The following is a 17,663-nucleotide window of genomic DNA, read 5'->3' as shown; positions in this document are numbered from 1 at the left end:
TCTGCTGTTTTTTCTTTTTTCTTTCAAACTGTCATTGCTCAAAACATAATATTGAATCAAAATCAATGTTATTATGAATTATTGACCTATCCAAGGTTCCCATTACTTCACATCAAATATTACACTAAGAAAAATATTTTTGGTGGAAGATTTTGCATATTTTGTGTGTTTGCCATAAAAAACATAGTTTTGTTTGACAAAAAACGACAGAAAACCAACAAACAAAAAAACAACATAAAAAAAATTAAAACATTTTGAAATGAGGAATAGATCTGTGGCCAGAGATTTAAATATAAAATGTATGTATGCCCTGGCACACCATTATCATCATTTCATGACCCAAACAAAACATTTTTTCCCCTTTTTTACTGAAATAAATACACCTACAACTTAGTCAATAAAAACATAGAAAAAACTAGCAGCAGCGGTAAAGTTTAGATCCATGAAGGAAAGAAGAAAGTGAATGAATGTTTATAACTGAATACATTTACATATAGTAAATAGCCGATAGTCCAACCTCAGAATCAAGAGGAGCAATGTGGATTCCGTCCTGGTCGTGGAACAACTGACCAGCTCTTTACTCTTGTGGGAATCCTGGAGAAGGCCTGAGAGTATGCCTATCCAGTCTGCATGTGCTTTGTGGATTTGGAGAAGGCGTATGACCGGGTCCCCTGGGAGATCTTGTGGGAGGTGCTGAGGGAGTACGGAGTGAGGGGAACCCTGCTGAGGGCCATCCAAACTCTGTACAACCAAAGCCAGAGTTGTGTCCGGGTGCTTGGATGTAAGTCGGATCCGTTTCCAGTGGGGGTTGGTCTCCGCCAGGGCTGCGCTCTGTCACCTATCCTGTTTGTCATTTTCATGGACAGGATTTCTAGGCAGAGTCGTGGCCATGGCGGAGAGGGTATACGTCTCTGGGGGCTAAAGGTTGCGTCACTACTGTTTGCAGATGATGTGGTCCTGATGGCACCTTCGCTTCGTGACCTTCAGCTCTCACTGGATCGGTTCGCAGCCGAGTGTTCAGCGGCTGGGATGGGGATCAGCATCTCCAAATCTGAGGCCATGGTTCTTAGCAGGAAACCGATGGATTTTACAGTCCAGGTAGAGGATGAGACTCTGTCCCAGGTGGAGGAGTTTAAGTATCTTGGGGTCTTGTTCACGAGTGAGGGAAAGATGGAGAAGGAAATCAGCCGGCGAATGGGAGCAGCTGGGGCAGCATTGCAGTCTCTCTGCCGCTCTGTTGGGACCAAACGAGAGCTGAGCCATGGTCCTATGGTCATGAAGTGTGGGTCATGACCGAAAGAATAAGATCGCGGATACAAGATTTTCCTCAGAAGGGTGGCTGGCATCTCTCTTAGAGATAGGGTGAGAAGTTCAGTCACCCAAGAGAGACTCGGAGTAGAGCCACTGCTCCTTCGCTTGGAAAGGAGCCAGCTTAGGTGGTTGGGGCATCTGGTGCGGATGCCTCACCAGGTCCTCCTTGCACGTCCCACTGGGAGGAGACCCCGCGGCAGGCCAAGGACCAGATGGGAGGATTACATCTCCTCTCTGGCCTGGGAACGCTTCGGGATTCCCCAGGAGGAAGTCGCTAATGTTGCTCTGGAGAGGGAAGTCTGCTGGAGCTGTTTGTCCCCGCCACCCCATTCCGGATAAGCGGTTGAAGATGGATGGATGGATGGACATTTACATATGTGTTTTCTTTTTTTTATTATTTCTTTTAATGAATGAAGTAACGTTTATGACAACCTTTTTCCAAAACACAAAATAGAATGTGAGGTATAACAGGATAATGTAAAACACAAAATAGAATGTGAGGTATAACAGGATAATGCATACGTTTTATCTTTTTTTTTCAAAACGCTTACAAAAAGGTGGGACCCCAAAAATGTACTGTGGGACCCCATTTGTATGACTTGATGGGTCCCTGGGAGCCCGTTTTGAAACCTAGCGCCAACACTGCTGTCAACAGAGGAGAAAAATGCTTTATTGAAATAAATACATTATTTATAAAACAAGTTGGAGTATCATTGGCTTACTTTCAAGCTAGTCCTGGCCTTGGCACGCATATATGTGTCCTCTTTTTCACATTTCACAATATGGTCAGTCCACTTAATGGAATTATTTGATAAACGGCAGGAAGTTTGCAGAGCAGCAGCTTGAACCTCGCAGGCTGCTTATTGTTCTCAAAGAGGAAGTGATGGATCATACTGCAATATTTCACCCACAACTTCCCCCCCCGATGTTTGTGTCTGCTTCATCCTGTTGACGCTTAAGTGTTTCATCATCACACCATTCAGATAAAAACATGTGTGTTACAAAAAAACAACGACATTTTTTGTATGTTCTGTCTGCAGCGGTCAGTTTGCAGTGGTCAAGCGTTGCACAGAGAAGAGCACGGGCCTGGAATATGCCGCCAAGTACGTTAAGAAGCGCCAAAGCCGCGGCAGCAGACGTGGCGTGAAGCGGGAGCAGATCGAGAGGGAGGTGGACATCCTGAAGCAGGTCCAGCACGCCAACGTTGTAGCGCTTCACGACGTCTACGAGAACCGCACGGACGTGGTGCTCATCCTGGAGCTGTGAGTCCTGCACCAGTCCACACCCACACTACATGCACCAGTCCACACCCACACTACATGCACCAGTCCACACCCACACTACATGCACCAGTCCACACCCACACTACATGCATCAGTCCACACCCACACTACATGCACCAGTCCACACCAACACTACATGCACCTGTCCACACCAACAGTACATGCACCAGTCCACACACACACTACATGCACCAGTCCACACACACACTACATGCACCAGTCCACACCAACACTACATGCACCAGTCCACACCCACACTACATGCACCAGTCCACACCAACACTACATGCACCAGTCCACACCCACACTACATGCACCAGTCCACACCAACACTACATGCACCTGTCCACACCAACACTACATGCACCAGTCCACACCCACACTACATGCACCAGTCCACACCAACACTACATGCACCAGTCCACACCCACACTACATGCACCAGTCCACACCAACACTACATGCACCAGTCCACACCCACACTACATGCACCAGTCCACACCAACACTACATGCACCAGTCCACACCCACACTACATGCACCAGTCCACACCCACACTACATGCACCAGTCCACACCCACACTACATGCACCAGTCCACACCAACACTACATGCACCAGTCCACACCCACACTACATGCACCAGTCCACACCAACACTACATGCACCAGTCCACACCCACACTACATGCACCAGTCCACACCCACACTACATGCACCAGTCCACACCAACACTACATGCACCAGTCCACACCCACACTACATGCACCAGTCCACACCCACACTACATGCACCAGTCCACACCAACACTACATGCACCAGTCCACACCAACACTACATGCACCAGTCCACACCCACACTACATGCACCTGTCCACACCCACACTACATGCACCAGTCCACACCCACACTACATGCACCAGTCCACACCCACACTACATGCACCAGTCCACACCCACACTACATGCACCAGTCCACACCAACACTACATGCACCAGTCCACACCAACACTACATGCACCAGTCCACACCCACACTACATGCACCAGTCCACACCAACACTACATGCACCAGTCCACACCAACACTACATGCACCAGTCCACACCAACACTACATGCACCAGTCCACACCAACACTACATGCACCAGTCCACACCCACACTACATGCACCAGTCCACACCCACACTACATGCACCAGTCCACACCAACACTACATGCACCAGTCCACACCCACACTACATGCACCAGTCCACACCAACACTACATGCACCAGTCCACACCAACACTACATGCACCAGTCCACACCCACACTACATGCACCAGTCCACACCAACACTACATGCACCAGTCCACACCAACACTACATGCACCAGTCCACACCAACACTACATGCACCAGTCCACACCAACACTACATGCACCAGTCCACACCAACACTACATGCACCAGTCCACACCCACACTACATGCACCAGTCCACACCCACACTACATGCACCAGTCCACACCCACACTACATGCACCAGTCCACACCAACACTACATGCACCAGTCCACACCCACACTACATGCACCAGTCCACACCAACACTACATGCACCAGTCCACACCCACACTACATGCACCAGTCCACACCCACACTACATGCACCAGTCCACACCAACACTACATGCACCAGTCCACACCCACACTACATGCACCAGTCCACACCCACACTACATGCACCAGTCCACACCAACACTACATGCACCAGTCCACACCAACACTACATGCACCAGTCCACACCCACACTACATGCACCTGTCCACACCCACACTACATGCACCAGTCCACACCCACACTACATGCACCAGTCCACACCCACACTACATGCACCAGTCCACACCCACACTACATGCACCAGTCCACACCAACACTACATGCACCAGTCCACACCAACACTACATGCACCAGTCCACACCCACACTACATGCACCAGTCCACACCAACACTACATGCACCAGTCCACACCAACACTACATGCACCAGTCCACACCAACACTACATGCACCAGTCCACACCAACACTACATGCACCAGTCCACACCCACACTACATGCACCAGTCCACACCCACACTACATGCACCAGTCCACACCAACACTACATGCACCAGTCCACACCCACACTACATGCACCAGTCCACACCAACACTACATGCACCAGTCCACACCAACACTACATGCACCAGTCCACACCCACACTACATGCACCAGTCCACACCAACACTACATGCACCAGTCCACACCAACACTACATGCACCAGTCCACACCAACACTACATGCACCAGTCCACACCAACACTACATGCACCAGTCCACACCCACACTACATGCACCAGTCCACACCCACACTACATGCACCAGTCCACACCCACACTACATGCACCTGTCCACACCCACACTACATGCACCAGTCCACACCAACACTACATGCACCAGTCCACACCAACACTACATGCACCTGTCCACACCAACACCCAACACTACATGCACCAGTCCACACACACACTACATGCACCAGTCCACACACACACTACATGCACCAGTCCACACACACACTACATGCACCAGTCCACACCCACACTACATGCACCAGTCCACACCCACACTACATGCACCAGTCCACACCCACACTACATGCACCTGTCCACACCCACACTACATGCACCAGTCCACACCAACACTACATGCACCAGTCCACACCAACACTACATGCACCTGTCCACACCAACACCCAACACTACATGCACCAGTCCACACCAACACTACATGCACCAGTCCACACCAACACTACATGCACCAGTCCACACCCACACTACATGCACCAGTCCACACCCACACTACATGCACCAGTCCACACCAACACTACATGCACCAGTCCACACCCACACTACATGCACCAGTCCACACCCACACTACATGCACCAGTCCACACCCACACTACATGCACCAGTCCACACCCACACTACATGCACCAGTCCACACCCACACTACATGCATCAGTCCACACCAACACTACATGCAGCAGTCCACACCCACACTACATGCACCAGTCCACACCCACACTACATGCACCAGTCCACACCCACACTACATGCACCAGTCCACACCCACACTACATGCACCAGTCCACACCCACACTACATGCACCAGTCCACACCAACACTAATTGTTATCGTGCAGCCATTTAATCCATTTGTACTGAATCAAAGAAGGAAATGTGTGAGAAAACTGAGTTGTATTCATTTCCTTCTCAGTGTTGATTGTCTGGATTTGTTCCACAGTGAGATCAAAGAAGAGATGATGGATAGAAAAAGGCAGTAATTTGGCAAAGATGCCATAAGATGGCACATTTTTCAACCGATTCAAACAATCCTTCAACACATTCAACTCATCCTGGACATTCAAACTATCACCCAAGTTCAAAAAGATTCCAGGAATTCCCATTTTTTTTCACCCTTTTTTTCTGTTGACTACTCCTTCCACATTTTTCATAGCTCCGTCCAAACATTCCTCTTAATCAGGACAAAAAACAAAGTTGTTTTTGAACTTGAAAAATTCCCGGCTCTCCAGAAATTTCAGGAATTCCAAAATACCATTTCTCAATTAAAAATGTTACTCCTTCCACATTTCCCGACCGATTTGAAAAATTCCAACACCAACCATTCAAACCCATTCAGAACATTCAAATGTTTTAGCATTTTCAAAAAAATTCCCTCTTTTCCCGAGATTCCCAAATTTCCATGAAATTCTCATAGAAATAATGTCACGGCTTGGTAAAAGGATAGGACTCAGATGCAGAGTAGGGAACTTAGACAGGCTTTTATTTTGACAGCTTCCTTTTCACCTCCAAAGTCAAGGATTACAATATCTATTTATCCAAAAACTAACCGGCAAAAAAGGTTCCAAAAAATAGGAACAACCAAAATTCGCTCCGAACGGAGGAAAACACAAAAGCAAAGACGAACTATAATTAATATATGCTATAAAATGTATAAACAAAAAACACTCCAACAGGAGGAAGAAACAACAACTATGAAAAATTCTATACTATCTAATCTAATAAAGTATTAACAAAAATTGTCACTCAAAAATGTGAGGAAAGAATGAAAAATAACTGAAACTTACCACTTCGGCTGAATAAACTAAATAACAAAAAATCACTCTGCTGAGGAGGAAGAAAGGAAAACTCAAAATAGCAACGAAGGGATTCAGAATCAAAGAACATAAGCACAAGACGAGGCAAGGCAAGACAAGGCATGGACATGGGCATGGACGCTAGAGAGCACGAATAAACGAAACAATCTGGCACAGAACAAAGGAAGGAGTGGGCTTATAAGACACATGAGGGTAATAGGGAACAGGTGGAAACAATTAGGGAATCGGGATGACGTCAGACTGATGACACAAAAGGAAGGGCAAGTGACCTGAAACGAGAGGAGAGTTACTTTTCAAACTAAAACATGCACATCACAAGACAGAAAAAACCAAGACAAGACATCCCTCACCGCGGTGTGACAAATGAATGGGACATTTTTCAAGCATTCCAACATCAACACATTCCTCTTATCCTGGACATTCAAACTAACACTTTGCCAAGTTTCACACCAAATTCCGACTGTCCGGGGTGTGCCCTGCGTTCCGCCCGAATGCAGCTGGGATAGGCTCCAGCACCCCGCGAGAGGGACAAGCGGTAGAAAATGGATGGATGGATAGATGTTCATTAATGTGCATTGTCCCATGTAACAAAGATATAACAAATGGCAATTTTGTATCAGGAGTTTTATTATCCGTCTATGAACGAGCTTTTTGGTGGGACTGGCAAAAGTTAAGTCGGAGAAAATGTAGTCGTTTATGAATTATCGAATTTTTGTGTGCAGCCCGGTAGCAAATGCGTCACAAACAAGTACCGGTACCCAGACCTGTTGTCACTACATCCTGTAAGTGCAAGTTAAAACTCTCCTATGCAAGGCGAAAACCGTTTATCAACAACACCCGGAAACGCCGTCGGCTTCGCTGGGCCTGAGCTCATCTAAGATGGACTGATACAAAGTGGAAAAGTGTTCTGTGGTCTGACGAGTCCACATTTCAAATTGTTTTTGGAAACTGTGGACGTCGTGTCCTCCGGACCACAGAGGAAAAGAACCATCTGGATTGTTCTAGGCGCAAAGTGTAAAAGCCAGCATGTGGGTGTATTAGTGGCCAAGACATGGGTAACTTACACATCTGTGAAGGCACCATTAATGCTGAAAGGTACATAGAGGTTTTGGAGCAACATATGTTGCCATCCAAGCAACGTTACCATGGACGCCCCTGCTTATTTCAGCAAGACAATGCCAAGCCACGTGTGACATCAACAAGGCTTCATAGTAAAAGAGTGCAACATGTTTCAAAAAAGCTGGCACAAGTGGCAAAGAAGAGTGATAAAGTTGAGGAATGCTCATCAAAGACTTATTTGGAACATCCCACAGGTGAACAGGCTAATTGGGAACAGGTGGGTGCCATGATTGGGTAAGAAAGCAGCTTCCATGACATCTGTGAAGGCACCATTAATGCTGAAAGGTACATACAGCTTTTGGAGCAACATATGTTGCCATCCAAGCTAGGTCTTTTTCATGGACGCCCCTGCTTATTTCAGCAAGACAATGCCAAGCCACGTGTTACAACAGCGTGGCTTCATAGTAAAAGAGTGTGGGTACTAGACTGGCCTGCCTGTAGTCCAGACCTGTCTCCCATTGAAAATATGTGGCACATTATGAAGCCTAAAATAGCACAACGGAGACCCCCGGACTGTTGAACAACTTAAGCTGTACATCAAGCAAGAATGGGAAAGAATTCCACTTGAGAAGCTTCAAAAATGTGTCTCCTCAGTTCCCAAACCTTTACTGAGTGTTGTTAAAAGGAAAGGCCATGTAACACAGTGGTAAAAATGCCCCTGTGACAACTTTTTTGCAATGTGTTGCTGCCATTCAATTCTAAGTTAATGATTATTTCCCCAAAAAAAATGAAGTTTCTCAGTGGGAACATGAAATATCTTGTCTTTGCAGTCTATTCAATTGAATATAAGTTGAAAAGGATTTGCAAATCATCGTATTTTCTTTTTATTTACCAATTACACAATGGCCAACCTATCTGCTTTTGGGTTTTGTACTTTGACAGTTTCAGCCCTAAATGTCCTGTCAGTGAGTTCCTGTGTCCTCGCTTGCTGTTTGCCCTCCTAACTGTGCCCAAATATCTCTGCCAGAATCGATAATACTGATTTGGAATAGAGCCCTCAGTAAAGTGGGGCCCTCTCCAGGTCCAGCGGCTTCCTGGGACTGAAAAGTTCAGTTCATCAAAGCAAGAATGAAGCGTCTTGACGTCTTTTGTCTTAACAGCGTGACCTCACCCAGTGCGTCATTTCAGTCAATCATGTTTTCAATGTGAGCGCCAGCTGCTCAAAGAACACTTTGTATGTGGAGCTTTTCACCACAAAATGACGGGCAGAGCATCGAATGGTGCTGTAGGAATGTTGGACTGACTGGAAACAAACACCAACCACGGCTAGAAGTATCCCTGCCATCCTATTTCAGCGCATCCTAATCTTCAGAACACACACTGATAAAGTTTGAGAGCCTCCAGGATGAGTTACTCAGTGTGTGTGTGTGTGTGTTACAGCGTTTCTGGTGGAGAGCTGTTCGATTTCCTGGCTCGCAAGGAGTCGCTTTGTGAAGAGGAGGCCGCTCAGTTTATTAAGCAAATCCTGGATGGAGTCCAGTACCTTCACTCCAAAAGGATTGCACATTTTGACTTAAAGGTACATAACAATCATTGACATACGTGCTAAGATGCTGTATGTCTATTAGGAACTCATGTGAAATATATCTGATGTAAGAAATGTGAGGCTATTGTGAACCACACTTCCTTCCTGTTTTGTGAGGTCCAATCTCTCAGCTACAAACACCACAAGGTTATCTCATCACTTTGGTGGAGCAATGTCACCAACGTTGCACTCTCACAGTCACTGTCCTGTCAGTCTGCGGCTGTGGCCTCGCACTTCTCCTTGTTTAGCAAGACATTTCAACTTAAATGCACCCTTATTGATTGTTTTTTGGTGCATCTATTAAACAAGACAAGAGGCAAAGAATTAAACAAAGACAAAATTCAATTTGGACTCAATATTGAGGAGTGTTGTCTGTAGACTGTACCCTTGTACAGTATCTCAGCATGCTCTGCCAAAAGATTGCACGCCTCCTTCTTTTATTTTGGACCCTCTCCGACCACATGGCCACCACAATGTCGCAAAAAGTTCATAGAAAAGGTCGTAAACAATTCACAGAAAAGGTCAGTTCAAAAAGAGTTTGTAAAATAGTTCAAAAAGAGGTCCATAAAAATAGTTCAAAAAGAGTTCGTCTGGAAATTGGGCAGATCCTGCCATCTCTCCTCTTTGAAGTCCTTGGGTTAGAACAATATCTTTCTGTTGATTACCATACATGAAAGAACACAGGAACAATCCCTTTTTTGAATAAACATATTTTGTAATTAAAACCCTGCATAGTCAGCAAAGTAATGAACAAATAATATGACCACAACTAAAATACAATACATTTGATAAATAATGATAAATAATTCTTATTTTGATGATTTATCTGTGTTTTAAATTAAAACACTAACAAATATTTAAATAATAATATTTCACCAACTTATTTCGAACACAACAACCCATCTACACAATTGAAACAAAAGAATTCATCTCAATACAATTTTATCATGTGGTTAAAACAACAGTAATTGTCAGGTTCAAACACTGATGACATCTATTAAACAAGACAAGAGGCAAAGAATTAAAGAAAGACAGAATTCAATTTGGACTCAATATTGAGGAGAGTTGTCTGTAGACTGTACCCTTGCACAGTATCTCAGCATGCTCTGCCAAATAGATTGCACGCCTCCTTCTTTTATTTTGGACCCTCTCCGACCACATGGCCACCACAATGTCGCAAAAAGTTCATAGAAAAGGTCGTAAACAATTCACAGAAAAGGTCAGTTCAAAAAGAGTTTGTAAAATAGTTCAAAAAGAGGTCCATAAAAATAGTTCAAAAAGAGTTCGTCTGGAAATTGGGCAGATCCTGCCATCTCTCCTCTTTGAAGTCCTTGGGTTAGAACAATATCTTTCTGTTGATTACCATACATGAAAGAACACAGGAACACCCCCCCCCCCCCCCCCCCCCACCCCCTATTGATTGTTTTTTGGTGCATAGTATTTATTTTATCCCTTTTTTTGAATAAACATATTTTGTAATTAAAACCCTGCATAGTCAGCAAAGTAATGAACAAATAATATGACCACAACTAAAATACAATACATTTGATAAATAATGATAAATAATTCTTATTTTGATGATTTATCTGTGTTTTAAATTAAAACACTAACAAATATTTAAATAATAATATTTCACCAACTTATTTCGAACACAACAACCCATCTACACAATTGAAACAAAAAAATTCATCTCAATGCAATTTTATCATGTGGTTAAAACAACAGTAATTGTCAGGTTCAAACACTGATGACAGCTATTAAACAAGACAAGAGGCAAAGAATTAAACAAAGACAGAATTCAATTTGGACTCAATATTGAGGAGTGTTGTCTGTAGACTGTACCCTTGTACAGTATCTCAGCATGCTCTGCCAAAAGATTGCACGCCTCCTTCTTTTATTTTGGACCCTCTCCGACCACATGGCCACCACAATGTCGCAAAAAGTTCATAGAAAAGGTCGTAAACAATTCACAGAAAAGGTCAGTTCAAAAAGAGTTTGTAAAATAGTTCAAAAAGAGGTCCATAAAAATAGTTCAAAAAGAGTTTGTCTGGAAATTGGGCAGATCCTGCCATCTCTCCTCTTTGAAGTCCTTGGGTTAGAACAATATCTTTCTGTTGATTACCATACATGAAAGAACACAGGAACCCCCCCCCTCCCCCCCACACACACACACAGTGGAGTTTTATGAGCCTTACTCTTGGTAGGTTTCAAAGACAGCTTTTGTCTTCTCACCTGATCCTCAATGTAACACAAAGTTTTTGTGATAATTTAGAAACAATTATTCTAACAGTAATAATAAAAGAAAATTAAAAACAAAGAAACATGTGTTTCCGAAAAGGAGCAAGAGCTTATAATGACCTGCCCCATTGCTCAGATCATCGGATTCTTATTCATCAATATAATACAGGATCACCTGATCCATGACAATATTAAGCATAATAACAGGATACATATCATATATAATTTAATTCACATATAATCACAAAAATAAACCTACTGATCATTTCATCAAATGTTGTTTGTATAAACCCTAGGGCTTCAGGCAGATATCGATTATTTTAGTAATTGACTCATCTATCAATTAGTTAAAGTAATCGGATAAAACCCACTCTATAGTCTCACTGCATATTTTAGGGCAAATAGTTGACATAAACAAACATTTGTCATAGATGTCTTTATTATCATTTTATTCAATGTATTGATTCCTGAATATTGAATGTTTTTGGAGTGACTTTGATTAATTAGATCAGTAAATGTAATATTTTTTAAATTACAAAAATATTTGTATTTACTCCATTATATATATTTTTTATTTTCCATTTGTCACAATAAGAGGTAATATAATTCAGTCACAAGAATGTTGAAAATACTGTGCAGCCTTTACTACATAAATATGACAATAACGGACATTGAAATGTTTTTTTTTGTAATGCTGACACTTAAGGCCCCTTCAAAAAGGTATTTTGTTATATTATTTTACGATGATAATATGTGTATTAGCAAAACTGGGGTTTAGGTGGAAAATAATTGTTGACTTTGTTGACTTCAGCCTGAAAACATAATGCTGCTGGACAGAAATGTTCATTCACCCCGCATTAAAATCATCGACTTCGGACTGGCACACAAAATGGAGGACGGATCAGATTTTAAAGACATTTTTGGAACCCCTGAGTTTGTTGGTAAGTTTTTTTTTAAATTATTTTTAAATGTCTGCTTTGAGAAGTAAGACCAGTTTGTGATGTGTGTGTGTGTGTGTGTGTGTGTGTGTGTGTGTGTGTGTGTGTGTGTGTGTGTGTGTGTGTGTGTGTATTTTCCAGCTCCAGAGATAGTTAACTATGAGACCTTGGGGTTGGAAGCAGACATGTGGTATGAGTATATGAGTTTTATATCATAGTGGACACTTTGTGAATATTACAAACATGCTTTAATCTTCTTCTAGGAGCATTGGGGTCATCACGTATATACTGTAAGTTCAATCCTAAACTGAAATGTAGACAAAAAAAACCCATCAACAATAGTCAAGTCAACGCGTTTTTGTTTCAGCTTGAGCGGCGCGTCGCCTTTCCTCGGCGACACGAAGCAAGAGACGTTAGGCAACGTCTCCGCCATGAGCTACCAGTTCGACGAGGAGTTCTTCAGCAACACGAGCGAGCTGGCCAAGAGCTTCATCAGGCAGCTGCTGGTGAAGGACACGAGGTACGACGTTTACAACAATGGCCCTCTCACAAAACGTCACAATGCACAATGACGCATCTTGTTGCCCTTCTTAGAGGATAATGGTATCACTGAGCTGTTCCAGTCCGGTTTTAAAGCCCTCCACAGCACAGAGTCAGCGCTTCTAAAAGTTTTTAACGATATCCTCCTGTCCACTGATTCTGGTAAATATGTTGTCCTGGTGCTTTTAGATCTGTCTGCTGCGTTCCACACCGTCGACCACGCCACCTTAATCACTCGTCTTGAGAACTGTGTGGGCATTAAGGGCGCCGCCCTCAACTGGTTCCGGTCGTACCTAACCGACAGGAGTTTTTGTGTAAAAGTAGACAGTTTTATGTCGTCCACAGCTCCTTTACCACATGGGGTCCCCCAGGGCTCAATCCTTGCCCCAATTTTATTTGCGCTTTACCTTCTCCCCCTTGGTTCTATTTTTAGGAAGTACAGTATTGCATTTCATTTTTATGCCGATGATTGCCAGATTTATTTTCCCATGGCACAAAATAACACGGTTCAACGTCTTATTGACTGCCTGCACGACATCAAAGTCTGGCTTTCAGCTAACTTCCTGAGCCTAAATGAAGATAAAACAGAAGTTATGTTGTTCGGTCCAAGTCGCTCTCCCTCCCCCAACGTTGACCTGGGCACTCTGACCCCGTATCTCAGCGACTCTGTCACAAACCTGGGGGTAAAGTTTGACTCAGATTTTAAATTCGAAAAACAAATCAGCAGCGTCGTTCAAAAAAGCTTTTATCAATTACGCCAAATAGCGAAAGTGAAACCGCTTCTATCAAGACATGATCTTGAGAAATTAATCCACGCTTTTATCTCGACTCGTCTTGATTATTGTAATGCCCTGTATGTAGGCATTAGCCAGGCCTCCCTCGACCGCCTGCAGCTCGTGCAGAACTCTGCTGCTCGTCTGCTAACACAGACCCGCAGACGTGAGCACATCACCCCTATTTTAGCGTCCCTTCACTGGCTCCCTGTGCGTTACCGAATACATTTTAAACTCCTTTTATTTGTTTTTAAATGTCTAAACAACCTCGCGCCAACCTATCTCTCCGACCTCCTTCAGCCTTACTGCCCCACCCGATCCTTAAGATCAGCCGATCAGCTGCTGTTGACGGTCCCTGACACAAGGCTGAAGCTTAGAGGTGACAGAGCTTTCGCCGTTGCTGCTCCCAAGCTCTGGAACGACCTACCCCTGAGTGTTAGACAAGCCTCCTCTCTTCCTGTTTTTAAATCTCTCTTAAAAACATACTTTTATTCCATGGCTTTTAACACTGAGTGATATCCATCCTGCAATGGCGCCCCATAATACACCTGCTGTGATCCTGTTTTTATTAATTCTATTTTAATTATTTATTTTTTATCGTGTTCTGTTTGTGTTGTGTTGTGTTTGCTCGGTACTCGTTTTATCTTTTAACCTGCTCATTGTACAGCACTTTGGCTACCCCTGTGGTAAATTTTAAACGTGCTCTATAAATAAAGTTGATTTGATCTTGTTCTTGCTGTTGCCTTTCACATGTGTTTCCCATTGTGTTGCACCTCCAGGGATTGAAAGCTAAACTGTCGACATTAAGCTCGATGCGATCCTGAGGGGGTTTGCATCACTCTCTGTTTACTCAGCTGCATTTTTCACTTTAGGAAACGCATGAGCATACAAGACGCCCTCAACCATCCTTGGATTAAGGTACTGTGTGTGCGTGTGTGTGTGTGTGTGTGTCTTTTACACTGTAAGAAGTGCAGTTGTATCTTACCATTTGAGAGCGTGTTGATCTGTTAATAACAATCAATCAATCAATCAATCAATGTTTATTTATATAGCCCTAAATCACAAGTGTCTCAAAGGGCTGCACAAGCCACAACGACATCCTCGGTATAGCCCACATAAGGGCAAGGAAAAACTCACCCCAGTGGGACGTCGATGTGAATGACTATGAGAAACCTTGGAGAGGACCGCATATGTGGGTAACCCCCCCCCCCCCCCCCCCCCCTCTAGGGAGACCGAATGCAATGGATGTCGAGTGGGTCTAACATAATATTGTGAGAGTCCAGTCCATAGTGGATCCAGCATAACAGTAAGAGTCCAGTCCACAGTGGGGTCAGCAGGAAACCATCCCGAGCGGAGACGGGTCAGCAGCGCAGAGATGTTCCCAACCAATATACAGGCGAGCGGTCCACCCCGGGTCCCGACCCCGGACAGCCAGCACCCCATCCATGGCCACCGGATCTGTGTGTCTTCCCCTCCACAAGGGATAGGGGGGAGCAGAGGAGAAAAGAAAAGAAACGGCAGATCAACTGGTCTAAAAAAAGGGGGGCTATTCAAAGGCTAGAGTATACAAATGAGTTTTGAGATGGGACTTAAATGTTTCTACTGAGGTAGCATCTCTAATTGTTACCGGGAGGGCATTCCATAGTGCTGGAGCCCGAATAGAAAACGCTCTACAGCCCGCAGACTTTTTTTGGGCTCTGGGAATCACTAATAAGCCGGAGTTCTTTGAACGCAGATTTCTTGCCGGGACATATGGTACAATACAATCGGTAAGATAGGCTGGAGCTAGACCGTGTAGTATTTTATACGTAAGTAGTAAAACCTTAAAGTCACATCTTAAGTGCACAGGAAGCCAGTGCAGGTGAGCCAGTATAGGCGTAATATGATCAAACTTTCTTGTTCTTGTCAAAAGTCTAGCAGCCGCATTTTGTACCAACTGTAATCTTTTAATGCTAGACATAGGGAGACCCCAAAATAATACGTTACAGTAGTCGAGACGAGACGTAACGAACGCATGAATAATGATCTCAGCGTCGCTAGTGGATAAAATGGAACGAATTTTAGCGATATTACGGAGATGAAAGAAGGCCGTTTTAGTAACACTCTTAATGTGTGACTCAAAGGAGAGAGTTGGGTGGAAGATAATACCCAGATTCTTTACTGAGTCGCTTTGTGTAATTGTTTGGTTGTCAAATGTTAAGGTGGTATTATCAAATAAATGTCGGTGTTTAGCAGGACCGATAATCAGCATTTCCGTTTTCTTAGTGTTGAGTTGCAAGAAGTTAGCGGACATCCATTGTTTAATTTCATTAAGACACGCCTCCAGCTGACTACAATCCGGCGTGTTGGTCAACTTTAGGGGCATGTAGAGTTGGCTGTCATCAGCATAGCAATGAAAGCTAACACCGTATTTGCGTATGATGTCGCCTAGCGGCAGCATGTAAGTACTAAAGAGTGCAGGGCCAAGAACCGAACCTTGGGGGACTCCGCACGTTACCTTAACATAGTCCGAGGTCACATTGTTATGGGAGACGCATTGCATCCTGTCAGTAAGATAAGAGTTAAACCACGACAAGGCTAAGTCTGACATACCAATACGTGTTTTGATACGCTCTAATAAAATATTATGATCGACGGTATCGAAAGCAGCGCTAAGATCAAGAAGCAGCAACATAGATGACGCATCAGAAACAACAGATTGAATGGGACATTTATGCTCGCCAACACAATCGAATGAGATCCCAAAGAAAGCGCTCTTCTTGGCATTCTGTTTGAAATGATTTCCTTAAATTGAATTAATTGTTTGAATAAATAAAAAAAAATATTCAAGGCATCACACCTAGTGTGTGTGCGACGATCGTTGGGACTTTAACTTTAATGTCTATCGCGATATACATTGATATTGGTTTATTGCCAGGGCCTAGTGTTTCCTCATGCTCTCTCATCATTTCTTTAAGCATCTTGAGGAAAACATCAGTAGAAGAGGATGCAAAATAGAATACCAGCAGCTCATCTTCCTTTTCTTCCATCTTTGAGCGCCAGGCCTAATCTTCTTTCTCAGTTTTCAACAGGTTCTGGTTTAGTCTTTCTCACCTCAATGGTGCTCCTGATTTTCAGATTTGCATTTGGCTCGAGTCTCTTAAACCCCATCCAAAACCCTTTTTCTTGAAATTACTAAAATGATTGTTGAAAAATTACACTCCCCTCACTTATTTTGTCCCATTTTGCACGGGTCAATTTGAATGGAGAGGTCCATACTTTCCTCATATTCCCATCAGTTGGAAATGTATGCAGGCTGACCCCTTCCTTACTTGTATTGCTACAACCTGCAACAATGCGTCTTGCAGACATATTTGATCATTCCTTCAAATGCAGCATGAAAATGTCATGATTCGGGATGAAGATGCTACCAAAACACATACTACGTAAGATGAAATTGCCTCCACTCTTCTGTAGGTGACGTCAGCAAGATGATCAGAATCAGAAATACTTTATTAATCCTGGAGGGGAAATCAAGATTTTCAGCACAATCCCATTAAAGAGCAGACAAAAGAGAAAAAAAATATTCAACCTAAGCCTGGGCCCCTGGAGAGGGGGTCCAGACTGAGGCCAAGGAAAAAAAAACCTCATATCAATAGCACACATGATCATGTGTGTAAGAGGGAAACATCAAACATGAAAGAACACAAAGGACATTAAAGACATTAAAAGAGCAGAGCCACTTCTACATACAGCTACAAAAGTAAA

At 43.7% G+C, this 17,663-nt stretch overlaps 1 protein-coding gene across 3 annotated transcripts in view; it reads left to right on the top strand.

Moving 5' to 3' along the window:
- Nucleotides 1–17,663, top strand: part of dapk2b (death-associated protein kinase 2b) — a 59,078-nt gene that overhangs the window by 25,281 nt on the left and 16,134 nt on the right. For all 3 annotated transcript variants that reach the window (XR_012050655.1, XM_061969445.2, XM_061969443.2), the window contains 7 exons: nt 2,352–2,573; nt 9,283–9,421; nt 12,477–12,606; nt 12,745–12,793; nt 12,867–12,893; nt 12,971–13,123; nt 14,789–14,834. Coding sequence is in view for 2 of the 3 variants with exons in the window: in XM_061969445.2 (XP_061825429.2) it covers nt 2,352–2,573; nt 9,283–9,421; nt 12,477–12,606; nt 12,745–12,793; nt 12,867–12,893; nt 12,971–13,123; nt 14,789–14,834 (766 nt within the window). In the remaining variant the exon portion in view is untranslated. The remainder of the gene's footprint in view (nt 1–2,351; nt 2,574–9,282; nt 9,422–12,476; nt 12,607–12,744; nt 12,794–12,866; nt 12,894–12,970; nt 13,124–14,788; nt 14,835–17,663) is intronic.

This window comes from Nerophis lumbriciformis, linkage group LG10, assembly GCF_033978685.3.
Source record: "Nerophis lumbriciformis linkage group LG10, RoL_Nlum_v2.1, whole genome shotgun sequence".
Taxonomy (NCBI): domain Eukaryota; kingdom Metazoa; phylum Chordata; class Actinopteri; order Syngnathiformes; family Syngnathidae; genus Nerophis; species Nerophis lumbriciformis.
This window is presented reverse-complemented; position numbering and strand designations above follow the sequence as displayed.